The sequence below is a fragment of the Drosophila sulfurigaster genome, chromosome 3, assembly GCF_023558435.1.
Source record: "Drosophila sulfurigaster albostrigata strain 15112-1811.04 chromosome 3, ASM2355843v2, whole genome shotgun sequence".
In the NCBI taxonomy this organism is placed as follows: domain Eukaryota; kingdom Metazoa; phylum Arthropoda; class Insecta; order Diptera; family Drosophilidae; genus Drosophila; species Drosophila sulfurigaster.
Genome location: NC_084883.1, coordinates 13,468,691 through 13,486,101, shown reverse-complemented (window position 1 = coordinate 13,486,101; position 17,411 = coordinate 13,468,691). Strand labels below are relative to the sequence as shown.

Genomic DNA, 17,411 nt, shown 5'->3' with positions numbered 1-17,411 from the left:
AAAGAAAGAATGATACTGAATATCCACAGCGAAAGTTTCAACGTATTTATACATAAATCGTATTCTCTAATCATTACATAATGAAGCTAAGTAGGAAACTACATCCTAATTTGGAATTTCCTATTCGATATCCAAATGATGCAACGTAAAGTAAAATGATGGAGAGCACAGTAAAAATCGCAAGTAAATTCTTTATAAAGAACTTTTACTTTCATCTAATTACGCAACCTAATTATACCCGTTCTATATAAGCACAGTTGCCATAGGGTATAGCAAAAAAATATAAAGAGGCCTTTGGGTTTATTTTTTTTTATTTTTTGCCAGCCAGACATCGAGTACAGACGAAATTGAAATCGAAATGCAAATTAAAACGATCAATAAAAATGCGAATATGTCAATAAAAGTCAAATGCAAATTTGCGTCTCGTTTTGTTCGTGTTCTGTTCTGTGTTCTCAGTTCTGAGTTCTCAGTTCTGTGCTCGTTTATGTTCTCGAAAATGCATTCATTCGGTTCCCAAAGTGACGAACGATAAAACTCTGAAAATGGAATTGAATCAATATGAAAATTTTGTTTGTATGCTACGCAGTAGCCGCATCAGACGACGATGATTATAAAGAGGAGGTGCAGAAGGAGAAGGAGAAGCAGGAGGAGGAGATAGAATTGCCAAAGGTGTGGAGGGAGTGAACGGGGTGCGGTGAACTGTTTGGGGGCCGTGTGCCAAATATAGCGACGATCCAACGAGATCGAGACGATTGCTCGCTGTTGTTGTTCTTGTTGTTGTTATTGTAGTTGTTGATTTTTATTTTATACCCCCATGGGTGCTAAATATCGAAAAGCGAATAAATTTTCGTGCACTTTTCGTATGCAGTGCACAGATACAGATACACAGATGCATGGCCAAAGATACTCGTGCAGCCTAGAGATGAGCGCGTGACGTCTGATGATATTCGCAAATAAACAGAAAACGTGATTAGCATTTATAATTTATTTTATTGATAACAAGTTTAACTAAAACTATTAAGAGTACGTAAAAATTCTTATTTTACGTTTTTTATAAGTCATTTCATTATTTAGTTTTCTTGTCTTAAGTTTTCTATAAGTGTTCTCTCATTTCATTATTTTAGTTGATATATATTTTTAAATTTATATTTTTAATATTTTTTTTTTTATTATATTTGGATAAAACGAGATAATTCTTCATGTTATATTAATAAAACCATATCGCCTTAAATTTATTTTATTTTTTAGCGTTTAATTTGAAATAATTGCTACTTAGCGAGTAGTGATATTTGAAATCTGAAATATTTTGATATAGAAGGCAAAAAGTTTTCATAAAAGACAGGAAATATTATGTTTTATATTTTTGTTAAATCAGTATATGTTATGTTACTTTAAGTAATCTATTCCTAACGCATTACAATTTATTAAAAATTTATTTTAAAACTGGTATATTCGAGACTATAATATCTCTTATATTCCTAGCACAATTTAAACCACAGTAACCTTATTTCTTATTGAGTAGTACGTTAAACTTTATAGAATTTTGGGTTTTGTAAAATTCATTTAAAAGTAGTGTAGTTATTAGAATTGTTCTTCTCCATGTTTTATTCGTTGTTGTTTTATTTGTAACAATTTCAATTGGCTGCAATTTTATAAAGCACTTAATTACCTTGTTTTAAGAAGGGTTTTGATATCTGTTGGTTGGTTTTTGTCTTTGCCTGAATTGTGATATCTAGAATTAAGAATAAAACTTTTTATAACACTTTAACTATCCAGTTCTAAGAAGGGGTTTGATGTTTGTTGGTTTTTCGCCTTTGCTTAAATTGTGATATTTAGAATTATGAATAAAATGTATTTTTCTTTTAATTTTTTTTAATTTAAAAGTTTTATCTATAAAACAGCTTTGATCTTTGTCGATCTTTCCAATGTGCAGTATGAATTTGCAGCGTGCTTTTTATATAACTCCTAATTATCCTCTTCTAAGAAGGGTTTTGATATCTGTCTGTATTTTACCTATGCATAAATTGCGATATTTATAATTAACAATAAAATATGTTTTTATTTAACATTTATTTAATTTAAAAGTCTGTTAGGACATCTTTGAACTCTGTTGATCTTTCCAATGTGTAGTTTCAATCTTCACAGTGCTTTCGTGCGTGCTCGTGTCCATCTCTAATGCAGACAGTGTCACGACGCGACGCCACGCCGCAGTCGGAGAGCAATCATCATCATTAGCAGCGGCGCGCGCGCGTAGGCAGCGACAGCGACAACGGCAGCAGCGGCGACAAACGAGACAAACGACAAACAGTGGAGATCGCAGTAGCGACGAGTGGAAGCTTTTCGGTTGGGGCGGTAGATGGCGTCGCGTCGCTTAGCGTAACGTAGCGTATGTCGTCGTAGTAGTTTGCTAATTAAAAAATGCGCTCGCTACAAAATAAAACTTAATTGCGATTGCATTTGCGATATGCTCGCGAGTCGCGAGTCCGCAAAGTAGTCGGGCATTGGCGCAGCGAGCTGGCCACCAGAGGCAGAGGCGGAGCACGGGCGCCGGCAGCAGCAGAGCGTTGACAACAGACATACACACATACATACATACATACATACACACATATAAGAGAAACAGCAACACAGAGGGCCAAATTGAGCACAAGAGCCCACTCGAGTTTTGTAGCACGAAGACGACGAACGAAAAGCAGAAAAAAAACAGAAAAAAGAAGAAAAAAGCTGTCAGTGCAGCAGCAACAACTGCAAAGAAGTGGCGGAGAAATCTGAAGCACAGACGGGGCGCAACTTGCGGCAAGTTGCACTTTAAACAGGTTCAGGTTATTGTGATTGCTGTTGTTGTGGCTGTGGCTGTGGCTGGCTGCTGCTGCAATTTGATTTTTTATTGCACGACGCCACTGCAGGGAACGGACGCGCTTAATAAAGATTGATTTAAGCACACAAAACTACAACAACGTAGCAAGCAAGCAAGCGAGAGAGAGAGAGAGAGAGAGGGAGACACCTTTAATGAACTGCAAGTAATAACCGAAAATTATGGCACATAAAGCACAAAAGGCGCAATGAGAGCACAAAAGCTCAACGCTCAAAGCTCAAGTGTCGATCTCTCCCTCTCTCTCGCTTTAACTTCGTCTCAGACTGTGGAGAAGAAGAAGAGTGCAAGAGACGCTCAAGTGCCCGTGTGATGCAAAGGGCAAAGCAGCAGTGAATACCAAACACACACACACACACACACACACATGTGCAATGCGCTGCTCCAATCAAAGTGACGTCGCTGCCGACGTCGACGCTGGCAGCGAGCGCAATTGCCATTTATGGCCTTGATTTATGTATCTCTGCTACTGGATCTCTAATGCGAACACAGACAAACACTCAGACACACACACAAACAGACAAACACACACATGCGGAGTATATTGAATTTATTTGCAGTTTATTTCATTTCCTTGGCTTGCGGCATGCGGCGAACGTCGCAACAAACGAACAGAGGAACGAACGAACGAAAGATGCATGGCAATGTCTCTTTGCAACAGCCACAGATTTGTTGTTGTTATTGTTGTTGTTGTTGTTGCATTCATTGTGTGAGTATCTGTTACTCGTCGAGTGGCAAAAAGTACGAGTATCTGCATTGAATTTGCTGCTTGCTGTAGCCAAGGTAATAATGCCACAAGGAAAAGTGCTGACTTTTCCCCAAAAGAAAAAAAAGGGTCAAGTTTCCCCATTGCCTGGAAAAAAACTCTTCTGCAAATTGGATTCCACTTAAGTTTAGTATTTTTGTAGTTTAGCAAATATTTTCACCAAAATTGCGGTCACAAATCCCTATTAAAACGTCGAAATGGAATCAAGAATTTTATGTGCTTCATTGGTCATAACTCGAATGGATTTGCCACATCGTTTATACGTCGTTTACCCAAACCAAACCAAAGCCAAAGCCAAAACACATGCCACACGACCAAAAAGCAACGGCATCGGCACCAAATATCAACCCCAAAAAAGGACAATCGCTGATATCGGGAACATCCCCCGTTTTTGCGGTAAAAGCCAACCAAGCAACTGATTTTGCCTCGAGACCAACAAGAACACCAACAACAACAACAACAACTACAACAATGGAAATTCAATTCGAAAGTTAAGATGCAAGATATCATCGCAGACCACTCAATACTCGATATCCAAAAGAAATCCAATTCCTGATGACAGTCCACTTACTATTAGCCGCCATTGTTGGCCAAATGGTTTTGGGACAAGCATCCTTCACTTTCGGCTGGCAGTCAAGAGAGATTGTCATAACGATCCGTAACGGAAAATTCATTTTAAGCTATGCAAATTCCACTGATATGATGATAAAATGCCACAACTTGACAAGGAGCTATTGAATAATCTATATAAGAATTGTATTGCTAAACTACGTGATGACAGTTTGATTATCTGACTGTTTAATATTATTTATGACTAGACCTTGGATTTAGCATATTTTTATTTCAATTGATATCGAACAGTGTATTTAAGCAAAGAAGGATATTATAACTTTGTGACTCCAGCAAATATATGTAACAGAGAGAAGGAGACATCTCCGATTTTATGAAACACATATTATATATTATTGATCAGCTAAAGGGAAATATCAGTTTGTCTGTCTGTCCGCATGAACCCCTAGATCTCAGAGACTATAAGAGATAGAGCTAGAATTTGATTTGACAGCAATTGGTATTTTAAATGGAGGTCAACTTTGTTTTAGATTTCCGCCACCCCCTACCGCTTAATCACACTTAACATCTCTAGGTAAAAATCTTATTTTTTGTCATTCAAGCCCATGGAACTAATTCGTAATAATCACAATCATACCAAAGCCTATATTTCGACATAGTACCATTACAAATATACCATAGAGTTGAAAATATACCATATTTTCCGGCAAAGCAATTAAGACCCGTAGTAAGTAATCGTTTTTTTTAATACAATAGTATTTCTTTTTTCTGATCGGAGCCAAATTTTTAGAAATCATAAATTTCTTATTGTATTGTGACTCTAGCTTCAAAGTTTTGGTTGTTATTCGATCTTTATTGATTTGTGGGGGCGGAAATGGGCGTGGTAAAATGTAGACCAAACTTGAACTGCGTAGAAACATAACAAATGTTGTCAAATAAAATTATAGCTCTAACTCTTATAGTCTCTGAGATCTAGATGTTCGTATATACGGACAGACAGGCGGACAAGTCTATATCGTCTCATCTGTGAACGCTGATCAAGAATATATATACTTTATAGGTCGTAGATGTCTCCTTCTGCCTTTTACATACATTTTATAATATCCTTCTACTCTAACATAAATATCTCAGTCACTCCCCACCATTTTCAATCCTTTTCTTTAAATCTCAGTAAAACGATTTATTTACAATGTTTTAAAAATATCACGTTTTTTCTCCCCTCATAGGTTATTTGCTTAATCCATTTATGAAATGCATAAGCTAGTCAAATATTTGTGAATGCTAAACAGACTTGAAGAGGTAAAGTGTGCGATTGTTAAACATTCTAAATATATTCTTTCACTATACGCCGAGAGCTGATATTCCATACAAAAAATAAACCAATGAGAATGGATTATTAGAGTATTTCCTGAATGTTTTAAAGGAATTACTCTAATATGAAGATGAATTTAAAGTTTAAATTCATATTCGACAGGCAATTATCCACGATATGACGAACTTTAAACGCTTTTAAAGTGAATAACATTTGGCAAATTAGCATAACTATTACAACAAAAACTAGACTACGACTACTGAGAACCGAAAGCACTTGGAATCTAATGGGTTTGTTATTGTTTGCACGGTTTCGTAAAGTCAACTGCTTTTTCGAGCTAAAAATGTTCTCTTAATGAGTTCACAACGAACCACGCTACTGCTTTCCCTTCCCCTCCCCTCGCATCACTCGATAGGAGGCCCTGAAAGTGCCAAACTTATCCGGATGGAATGGGGTAAACACATTTGTGCACATATTTGCCTATTTAAAAGCGGACAAGCGTTTGCGTTTTGAAATTTTCACATTTTAATGGAAATGAAGTTGGCAAAACTGAGAACTAAGCCTAAACAACTTGAACCAGCTTAAACTTTAAGCAGCACAAAAAGGCAGCAGAGAAGAAGAAGGAAGTATTTGCAGATACATTTTTTGGTAAATAAACATTTCTTAAAATTCTGAGTAACATTTTCGCTTTGAAAGTTGTCAAATTTAATTTGGTTCATCTACATATGTGGCAAACAAAGTGAAGAAGCATTGAAGATATAAAGCATTCATATTCCTATGTACATATGACCATATAAACATAAATCATGCAAAAGGTTCCAAAAACCAGAATAAAAGTTTTGAATTCAATAAGTTTTTCTCTTCAAAACTATAATTTTACACAGAAAAGGTTCTTAAATCAAGATTTTGGTTTTAGTGCTAACAATTTTACGTTTCAGAATGTTTCGCAACAACTCGACTAACTGAGCTATAAACGAAAACACTCTAATCCACATAAAAACTTTATAGAAATTTCGATGGATTATAGAATTTTAAAACCTAAATCTAGAAAATTTGCTCTTATGTTGAAAATTTGTAATTTTTTAGACTAATATTCTTAGTTCTAAGAATTTATTCTTATTTCAAGAACACAAATTTTAAGGTGAATGCTCTTGATTTGAGAATTTTTTCTTTTTTTCAGTGTATATAAAGAATGAATAAATTTAAATATTATTGAGTTATGGAAAAATTTATGTTTTGGCCTATATTTTGGCATGGCTTAGAAATTTTTTTATACTTAATTATTTTAGGGCTTAGTTTAAGATTTAAGTATTTCTAATATTACTAATATTTTGTTATATTTCAGATTTATAAAGTTTTAGATTCCAAATTTCGATATTATATGTAGTATAGACAAGAATACAAGATCTTTAATAACTGACTATATCTCATTTAAAAAAAACATGTAATACCAAAAAATAATAGAAAATTTAGGTTTAGGGCTGAGTTTTATTTATAAATGAATTATCTACGAAACTGTTTCATATTCTTTGAAAAACAAATTCAAAAAAATAGTTTAAGTACTTGGACAAGATTAGAGAAAAAGCAATTAACACTCAGGAAACCCAAAAGCATTATTATCTCAACGATTTGCATACAAGAAAAAGGTGAAATGGAAACGAAATTGTTTTGCAAGATTAGAAGGAAGTGAGAACGCGTTTTCTACGTGTAGATTGTAGTCTGTGTGTAGACTTTGGATGGATGGATAGATATGTATGTACATACATACATACTTATGTATTTTCAAAATTGCGGCGAAAATTCTGCAAACTCATGGCATTTAACACACTGAACAAAGAGATTTTCTACTTTGGACAGGCCGCAACATCAAGAGTGGTTTTTGGGGGGAGCAGAGAAGACTAAGACGAAGTGGAAGACGAAGACGACTTTGAGGGGTCAGACAAAGATGAACAAATTGTTTCTACGCATTTTTGCGCGAAAGCAGCAACAATAAATAAATGTATGTACGTGTAGACGAAAGAAGAGACTGGCAAACAGCAAAGCTAATGCTGACGTGAGAACAATGGGAATGAAAATGCCAAAAAAAACCGAAAAACAAAAACGAAACTAAGACAAAAACACACAACTAAAAACAGCACAAAAACTAAGCAGCGCAGCATTAGCAGTGAAGAGCGAAAGAGAAGGGCGCCAGCAAAAGTTTTGTATAAAGCGTAAATAAGTTTTTGTACGGCTTTATGTTTATTGCATTGCAAAGCTTAAAGTTTTCAAAGTATCTTATCACTACTACGGCAAGCGACGACGCAACGTCTCAAGAGCAAAGACGCAAAAGCAACAGCAAAATCAAAAGCAACAACTGCTGTGTAAAGCAAAAGCAACAACTACTGTGCAAAGCAAAAGCAACAGAGTCGAACAAAAGCATAAGCAGCAACAACAAACAGCAAGGCAAAGCAAAAGCAAAGAGAACAACAACAGTAGTTTGGCACTATTCACACTCACATGTTTTTATTTTTAGCTGTCGTCGTTACTGCCGCTGTCGCTGTCTCTGCCGCCGTCGCCGTCGCAGTCGCTGCTTAAGTGGTATGCCGAGCGTAAAGCCGCTAACTAGACACTCATGTGCCAAGAGCAGTCGTGGCCGAGCGGTTAAGGCGTCTGACTAGAAATCAGATTCCCTCTGGGAGCGTAGGTTCGAATCCTACCGGCTGCGAGCAAATGAAAGGGTTTGAGTTGTGTGTTTCAGAAGTTTCTCTTCTCTACCTCTCTCTCACTCTTCTGAGTTCACTTTTTCTTTTTTTTTGCACATTTCTTTTTGACGTTTTTGTTCGCCACACACATGCTTGATTTCGTTTTGAGTTTTTATTCTACTTTTATGCCGTTTAACACGTTGAAACAGAGCCCACCCACAACTGCGTCTGTCTGTCGTCCACTTTACCTGTTGTCCGTCTCTCAACATGAATACGAATATACATACATATATATGTATGTGGGTATGAATGGAATGGACGAATGCTGTGTGCATTTCGTTATCTGCTGTCGCTGTTGACTTTGTCGGTCTGCTCGTGTGTGTTTTACCTGCGGGCAACGCGGCGGCGTTTTTATGGCATTTTTTTTTATCTTTCACAACAACAGTAAGAACCGCGGGACAGCGTTGCCACTGTGCCCGGGCACAACTTAATCGGTGGGGCTGGTTAGCTACAATATAGCCAGCCGATTGTAGCCACAACAACTGTAGCTCTGCAACTCTCCAGTTATCCAGCTCTCCATTGCCGCCATTTTATGGTTTACGGTCGCCGACGGCATCGAGTTTTGTGTTTAAGCAAATTTTGTTATTGCCGCCTGCCGTCTGCCGTAAAAAGCTTTGACTCGGCTGTGTGGGAGTTGAAACGTGCCGATTGCCGCTTTTTATGTGCAACCATCCAGGGACATTACCCAACAATGATAGAACTCTACACAGATATGGAGATATAGCGACAGCGACAGCTAAATGATGGCAATTGTCAATGGAAATTCAGTTAGCCAGTTAGTATTTTGGGCTCGGGAAATATTGTTTTATTATAAATGCAAATAAACACAATAAAGCGATAATACGTGTTGAGGGCCATTTTGGAAGGTGCATTAAGCATTACATTTCTATTTATGACGATGGAAATGGAATTGTTAATAATGACATAAACTTTAACAAAAATGAAATCAATTATAAATAAATAATATTAACAATTATTTTGAAAGAAACATATTTGTATTGTTTTATATTAGAAATAAATAACATCTTTTGAAAATATAACAAAACGTAAGTTTTCTAAGGGTTATATTTATTCAAAAATAAGATTTGCATTGAAAGAAAACTGTCATACTTAATTATAATGATAAATTAAATCTTTTTCAGATTCTTGTAAGGGAAAACTTGTTTGAAGCATTATAATTGTTCCACATTAATACTTCAATTTCATCACCCGAAGCTAAGCTCAAGATTTCGAAATAAAGAACTAACTAACTTCAATTGTTTGTAATTTGATGTGAGACACATGTACATATAACAAGTAAAACAGCTTCAGTCGAGTGTGCTCGATTTTGATATACCCCCATTTTTAATAAAAGCCAAACAGTACGGTATTCATTTTAAAATATACCAAATTAATCTACCGCATAGTACCATATTCAAAATATACGATACATTGCAAAATATACCATAGTATATACCAAAATTTACCAAAGCAACTAAAACCCCTAGAAAGTAGGCGTTTTTGCACATATAGTATAAATTTATTTCGTAAATAAATTCTATAATTTTTATTTGATTGCAATTAAATTTTTAGGAATCATAATTAATATAGTTATTTGTTGTATTTAATAAAAATCGTGACTCTAGCTTAAATATTCAAACAAACTTGAGCTGCGTGCAAATATAACAAATGTTGTCGAAAGGTCGAAAAATTATATTTATATCTCAAATAGTCTCTGAGATCTAGGTGTTCACACAGACGGACAGATAGACAGACGGACGGACAGATGGACAAGACTATATCGTCTCAGCTGTTGTCGCTGATCGAGAATACAAATACTTTATAGGATTGGAGATGCATGTTACATATTATTCGTATTAATTTGTCTGTCCACATAAATACTTTAATTTCATCACCCGAAGCAAAGTTCAAAATTTAAACACAAAGAACTAACGAAAATAAGTTGTTCTAAATTGTTTCCAATTTGAAGTGTGAATGAATAAAAAATAGCGTGTTTACTGGCTGTAACCTAAAATTGAAAATTTTATGATTCAACATTTAAGAGTTTCTATTTGCAAAATTCAACAAAGTTTCACTATTATACTTTAGCTTTTGGCCAGTTTTAACTCCATTTGGTGTTAAATTGACGACTTTTAAGCATTTAAGTTTTAACAATTTAACCTAATTTTCAACAGTTTTATAAATAAATCAATTATATTCAATTGCTTGCGGAGTTTTAAGTTTAACCAGTTCAATGAATACACAAAGTAAGTAGGTAAGCTTAAAAGCATTGCAGGTTGATTATGCATTCGCTTTAAAAGCCTTTTCAAATGTCATCAGAAGAGCTGGGAATCTTCAGTGAATGAAAGATATATATGAAATGATTTTAATGTATCTTGATCTGTAATTGCTTGAGGTAAAAGCTTTTCAGATTTTATTCGATTGAATCATCTCGATTTCAAACAAAATTCTACAATATCAAATGGAATTTATATATTTATATGGCTATCTGAGCTGGTTCGCTGTATTCATTAAGTTAAGGAAGCTGTCGATTATGATCAAAGCAAATAAATTATCATCGAAATTCAGCGTATGTTGTATTAAGACTAGACTACTAATTAGCACCTCGACAAAGAGTATCTCAATATCTATCTAGATGTCTAGCTTGCTATCTGACAGATATTCAAGTTCAAGTTTGTAATGAGCTCACACACACACGCCTTATACATTCATCTTGACTTATAAGGCACTCACAGATACAAGTGTATCTTGTATCTATGTATCTGAGTGGACGTACTTATTGAAGGCCTCTCCAACTTGTTGTGCTGAATATCAATTTCAGTTGAGTTCAGTTTTTTGTGTTGTTTTATGGATATTCTCGGCTGTCGCCAAATTTAATGCTTTTCAGTTTCTATATTTGTCATAACTCCAGACTTATGGGCAATAAAATATCTCAAAATGGCCGCAGCTGGTTTTCGTTTTCGTTGCGTTACGTTTCGTATAGTTTGCTTTGCTTTGCTTTCTTGCCTTTATTTTTTATGTCGTCCACAAATGTGTATTGAACATGCTTTCGGGGGGAAGTGAATGAGTCGAATGTATTCACTCAACATTTGCCGAAATCTAATACTAACACCCCCCATCGGGTTGCTGTATTTGAAAAAACATTATTTCAAGTTATGAAAACATTTCCAGCTGCTTCGGTTGCAGTGAGTCTATAGCCTAACAATTTATAGAGTATTCTTAGAAAAAGAGCTTTGGTAATCGCACATAATGTAATGCAATAATTATTGTTTAAGTGTATAGTATAAACATTTTTACTGTTTGAGATATTCCACAAGTTTATTTATTTTAGAATTGATAAGATTTTGATTTTACTTAATTTGAACTCATTCTGATTACTATACTTTATAATACGCAGAAAGAAAAAAGCATCCAAAAATCAAGAATAAGATTTTGAATCAAGATTGTTGAACCAAGAAAAGAAACAAGAAATACATTTTTTATTTTTATATCGAACAAATTCTTAAATAAGGATTTGCAATCTACTTTTCAATCTAGAAAAAAACATTATTGAATCATGATTTTAATCTCAAAATAAGATGTTCTTAGCTTAAAATTCACATTAAAAAATTTGATTTAAGATTGTTTGAAACTAAAAATGTTATTTCAAGATTGTTCTTTTTAAGAGTGAAAAAATCGTAAATCAATATTTTTTTCACTGTAAATTTTTTTTCTCTGTGTAAAATAGTATTTGTAAAATAAACTTTTAAACTTTTCACATATTAAATTTATATTTTTCTTTATAACACTTAAATATTTTATACACTTTAGCTAAAAACACATAATACTTTGCAAAATTGAACAAATAACTCATCAAATTATTGACTTACTTTAAAGATCTTAACAAAAAATGAGTTCCACATGCTTCAAAAGCTTCCCAATTAAATTATTACTTGAGTTCGTTGCAAATTCCACTCTTCATTGAACAAAGCAACGCCTTGGGGTAGATATATATATGTTATATATCTACATATGTTGGTAGGTTAATATTTTCATACTCATAAGTAAGATATGTGTACCTTTTTTACCCTTTTGGACCTTTGAGTTATCGTTTTCCACACACTTAAAATATGCACCCCTGAAAAAAACTCAATTATAAAATAATTGAGATGAATCCTGTAGCGTATGTGTTCCGTTATGTTACGTAGTATGTTATAATCGACTTTGAAACCAATTATGTTTTAGATTTCACTTTTTAAGTGGATTCTTTAGAAATGAACAAAAATAAATAAAATGGCACTGTGAGTGGTCCATTAAATATATTCTGAATTTGCTATTGAGTACGTTTAACTATAAAGTTTATTTATTAAGTTTTTACTGTACGTTTTCCAGATATAATTTCTTTCATAATTTGAAAATCTTTTAAGAAATTATAAAAACTAAGCAAACATAAGTAAGAGGGTAATATATTTTAGTTCAATTCATTGTTCTTAGTTATTTTGAGAAGAACTTTTCTAATTCGTTCTATTTTAACTCTATAATAATAATAATTTATCTTGTTATATCTAAGAATTTACTGATTGCCTTGCAATAAAGAAAATTATGGCGAAAGATTGCATAAAAACCTACTTTAAGAAGTTATTAAAGTATTATAAAATTGCATAGGGATTCAATGTTTATCTAATCCACTTTTTAAAATCTATAGGAAAAGAAAATATTCATAGTGTGGATAAAAGTTTGTAATCTAAAAGCTTTCTGTTTTAATACCTAATTTTATATAAATCTAATTTGATATATTTACATAATTTCTTTGGATTTTCGTCGATTTAAATCTAATGAAATTAGGTATTAAAACCGAATATCATTGAATTTTATAGATACGATTACAAATAAATATGTTATGGAAACCTTAAGGAAACGTAACGGTGAGATTCACAATGTTGAGTATGAAAATATATATTATACTATATTATAATCATTATAATAATCATTATCCAATGTTCCATTATCCAATCTGAAAATAGCACTCTTGACCAATCAGATGCAGTCCAATTTGAAGTAAGAATTAGGCATTAAGTCCTTAGATTGGCCAGGAAACAGCCCAGACCTTAATCCAATCGAGAATGTTGGGGCCTATATGGGTGCCAAAATCAGAAAGCGAAAGCCCAAAACTAAAACATATTATAGAAAAAGTATGGATACACGATATTTTGTGTTCCATTTACGATTCTATGCCCAATAGGGTAAAATCTGTAATAAAGGCCAAAGGCGGCATTTCTAAGTATTAAGGTAAATTAAAAAAATATGTCTAATGTTAAATTGCCTAGATTTAAATTTTTTTATAGTTAGTAAGGTATTCAATTGGAAAAAAATAGTTTTTGTTTAATTTTTTCATTATTATAACTTTTATGATTTTTTTCCTTAAGTTTGCCATAATAGTGAAAAGTCGTTAAAACTAGGGTGAAACCAAAAACAACATTTTTTGAATATTAAAAACAAATTTAAAATAAAAATTGGTATGCACTTTTATTAACATACCATCAGTTAACTTGTTAAAAAAAAATTGGGCGAATCCGCAATCATATAATGAAACCACATGCCCTGAAAGTTCAAAGTTCATTCGTAAACCTTAAAAGTGCGGCTTTTTTTGTGGCGCTGACTGTATTTAAAGAGTACAAGCTACAACCATTAATAGCTACAACCATAGGTAATAGTTATCCATTAAATGTTGTATACTAAGGATACTTTGAGTAAACAAACAAATAAATATAACATATACTCTATGTATGCTGTTTGATCAGATGCGATTGTACTTCATATTGGCCGCGGTGCAATGGTTTCTTCTCTCCATCTCTCTCTTTCAGTCTGTATCTACACTCTCTCTCTCTCTCTCTCTGTCTGAAAAAACATCGTATCACAGATGCAGTCTCAGTTTCAAACAATAGTACATTATTTGTTATGACTGCAAGCCGCCAAAGTCCTTGTGATATCGACTTAATAAATCTGAGCTCGAGGCAACTGCGATGGACGATGTCTTTGCTTTGAGTCGCAAATTGGCATCGTTGGTGAGTAGCGTCAATTTGGGCACTTGAGCGCTTAGCTGGACGCAGCAATTCACAACTCTATCATCTCCACCATCAACCTCAATCAGGTGCTCTGCATCCTCCACCGCAGATTGACCTAAATGAAAGAACAAAATAATAATGATCATTTACTTGATATCTAACATATGTATAACTGAGCTATATATATACCCTGAATTCTTAGGCTTTTGTCAAACTTATCGTTGAGATAACGTATAGCTTTTCTGGCAGCCGAACGCTTGCTTGCGTCATCCTCGCTACGTCTATCCTTGATCCCGTCCAGCTCCTTAATGACAACATACGGTATAAAGAGCATGCTGCCTTTGCTATTGCCCAACGCCAAATGACTGAGATCGTCGACAAACGATAGATTCTCCATGAGTATATTAGTGTCCAGCACGTAATACATGTGATCAACCATTCGCTTGGGCAGCTCTTCACTAGCTTTCTTGTTCACATCATCCGCAATTCCATTATCCAGTTTGGGTTTCTAAAGTGTCAAAAATAGAGTGATTAGTCAAGTGGTAAAATCGAGGAAGCTAGTTAAATCTAACCTCATCATTATCATCGACGACTGCTGACTGTTCCTCCTCCGGCTCTGGGTCTATATCCATGGGTTCAATTTCCATGGGTTCATCATCATCGGTCATTGCGTTATTTGGCAGCACATTGTTATTATTATTTTCGTTATCGTTGCGTTGCGTCTCCTGTAGCGATGATTGTAGCAAAGTTAGACGGCAGTTGGCTGTGGCATAAGAATACACAAAAAAACAATTGTTAGCAGGTGATTATTCGGAGTGCTCGAAAATATTCAAAAAATGAGCAGATTATCTCAAGACTGTTAAGAATACATTAACATTAAATAATACACTGCAACTGCAGTCGAAAACTTTGTAGTTTCTTAACCGATTGCAAGAACATTTTTAGAATTAATATTTTTGCTAATAAGATCTTAATTTCTAAAAAGAAAATTTAACTATGTTGTAAATATTGTAAATACTAGATTTAAATATAGCCAGTGCTGCCAACTTTTGACCAGCAAAAAAAGCTGTTTTTGACGGAATGAATGTAGAAAAAAGCTGAAAAAAATTATTAAAAAATCCAAAAAAAAGCTAAAAACAAATGTATAAAAAAAAGAGAAAAAATGTCTTCAAAAATAACAATTTATTAAGTTAATTTTTGTTTAAAAGATAAAGATTTGCATTATTTTATCGTTATCTCCTTAGTCTGTCTCATTTGCGTATGACATATTAGTGCCTATCATCTGCAGATATTTTATAGGCACTTCATAGTCGACGCAGAATTTTCCCATCCGTCAAAATCCTATTCTCCATATTACAATAAAAAATGAATAGAGTATATCTTTTGCTTGAAATTAATACTTTAACTTATGCTTAGAATGCATTCCTTAAATTGGATTTAATTAGGTTAACCTGGCAAATAGCCAGAAATCGCGTATGAATACACAATATTTGGATGGCCACAGTTGCCAACCCAAAAAAATCTCCGGTTTTCACCAGAACCCACTTGATCAAATTGAAATGGAAACACTAAGCGAGTGATGAAATTAGCGTATTTCGAGAAAACAATCGATACGCCAACACATTTTCTGGATTGTTTATAAGTGACTATCGTAATTCTGCCACTTTTCCATATTTTGTACTTTTTGTACTTTTGTGTTAACAACACAAAAAAGTTGGGAAAAAGCCAACAGAATTTCTAAAAAAGCTAGAACTCCCGTTTTTCGCAATTCCCGCAATTCACAAATTTTTCCCGCATTTAGCCTTCAAAAAAAAAGCCAGTTTTGACGGGAAAAAATCCAAATTGGCAGCACTGAATATAGCATAAGGTAACATTAAGAATTAATCGATTAAATATCTAACGATAGTTAGAAGCCCGATCGATAGGTGTATCGATCGGGCACGAGACGAAAGTGCGATCACTATGTAGAGAACGTTAGGCAGAGAAAGAACACGTTGTGAAATAAACCGAAATTAAAAAATATAAACACCTGACAATTACAATGTGCAAATTTAAAAAGAAAATGGTTAGACTGCCATGGCTATAGGGACTTGTAATCTTATTTTTCCCTTCGTATATTTGATTATTAAATCGGATATTTACCGCTTATCAGAGGACGATTGTGGTGCAGCCTATTGCTGGCATCAATCAGCGCTTTAGGCTTGGCCCATGCACTTCTTATGCCGCCGCTGCTTTCGATGATTCTGTTGCCCTCAGTTGACTTGGCAAATGGATTCGAATTGTAGCTGCTGCTTGGAGAAGGTGAAGCAGCAACAGCGCATTGCATGCTTTCGCTTAACAATAAATTCCGCAGCGATGAACTGGACTTGCCAATATTGCTGAATCCGGAGCTTGTGGCGCTTCTTGTGGGTCTTTTGGGGACATGCTTCTCCTTGGTGATGCGACCACTTATGAGCTTCAACTGCAGACGCTCGAGACGTTCCTGAGCTGGTGCTTGGAAGCCACGTGCTACAAACATGACGTTTAACTAATGGAATTGATTGTTTTCTTAACGACTTCACTTACATTGACGTTGACGCATATTGTTGACTATAAGATTTTGAATTTTATCGTCATCTGATGTTCTTTTCACGTCATTAGCGTTAGCTTGTAATTTTCTTTCCATTTTTCCAATTTAAAGCGTTTACTCTTGCGTCTCATAGAACCGAAATGAACAACGGTAAAATTTCGGATGAATAACACTGCGAATAGGATCAATTGACAGCTGTTTACTGCAGCCAGTGTGACCGCATGCATAATTTTAAATTTATATGTAAAAATATACTAAAGTCAGCTACTGTCATAATTTGCTTTGAGCGGTCGTTATCTTCAAAATAAATATTAATATTAATAAAATGAAAATAAAGTCTAGGGTATCTTGTAGTTGTGCTGACTGGATATATGCGTGAAGAATGTGAAAAGAGAAGAGAAAATGACACATGAGTGAAACTACATGAATATTCTCCGTTTTCCATATGACAGCCAACAACAAATGGCGTAATTGAATTTCCTGCTTGATGCTGAAGTTGCAACTGTAGCTGAAGTTGATGTTGATGTTGATGCTGAT

The 17,411-nt window shown here is 34.3% G+C and overlaps 1 protein-coding gene and 1 non-coding gene across 3 annotated transcripts; one reads left to right on the top strand and one right to left on the bottom strand.

Moving 5' to 3' along the window:
* The first annotated feature begins 8,142 nt into the window (after window positions 1-8,142).
* Window positions 8,143-8,224, top strand: Trnas-aga (transfer RNA serine (anticodon AGA)). The gene has a single exon. It is a non-coding gene; the product is annotated as a tRNA-Ser (tRNA).
* A 5,644-nt stretch (window positions 8,225-13,868) lies between these two features.
* Window positions 13,869-17,184, bottom strand: LOC133843734 (transcriptional protein SWT1-like). Of its 2 annotated transcripts, none has more exons than XM_062277401.1 (5): window positions 16,871-17,184; window positions 16,448-16,813; window positions 14,899-15,068; window positions 14,495-14,813; window positions 13,869-14,420 (listed from the first exon to the last, which is right to left on the bottom strand). In XM_062277401.1, the coding sequence occupies exons 1-5, from the start codon at window positions 16,968-16,970 to the stop codon at window positions 14,197-14,199; spliced, it is 1,179 nt and encodes a 392-aa protein (XP_062133385.1). In that variant the 5' UTR covers window positions 16,971-17,184; the 3' UTR covers window positions 13,869-14,196. The 2 variants fall into 2 exon arrangements, with proteins under 2 accessions (XP_062133385.1, XP_062133384.1); XM_062277400.1 differs by having other exon boundaries at window positions 13,872-14,420; window positions 14,878-15,068; window positions 16,871-17,178.
* Window positions 17,185-17,411: the final 227 nt, after the last annotated feature.

Bases quoted from the DNA above. Each gene is read 5' to 3' on its own strand.
- LOC133843734 (XM_062277400.1), bottom strand. From the start codon at position 16,970: ATGGAAAGAAAATTACAAGCTAACGCTAATGACGTGAAAAGAACATCA. The intron at 15,069-16,447 runs GTAAATATCCGA...CTTATGCCACAG, and splicing joins CAATCGTCCTCTGATAAGCG to CCAACTGCCGTCTAACTTTG. The intron at 14,814-14,877 runs GTTAGATTTAAC...TTGACACTTTAG, and splicing joins TCGTCGATGATAATGATGAG to AAACCCAAACTGGATAATGG.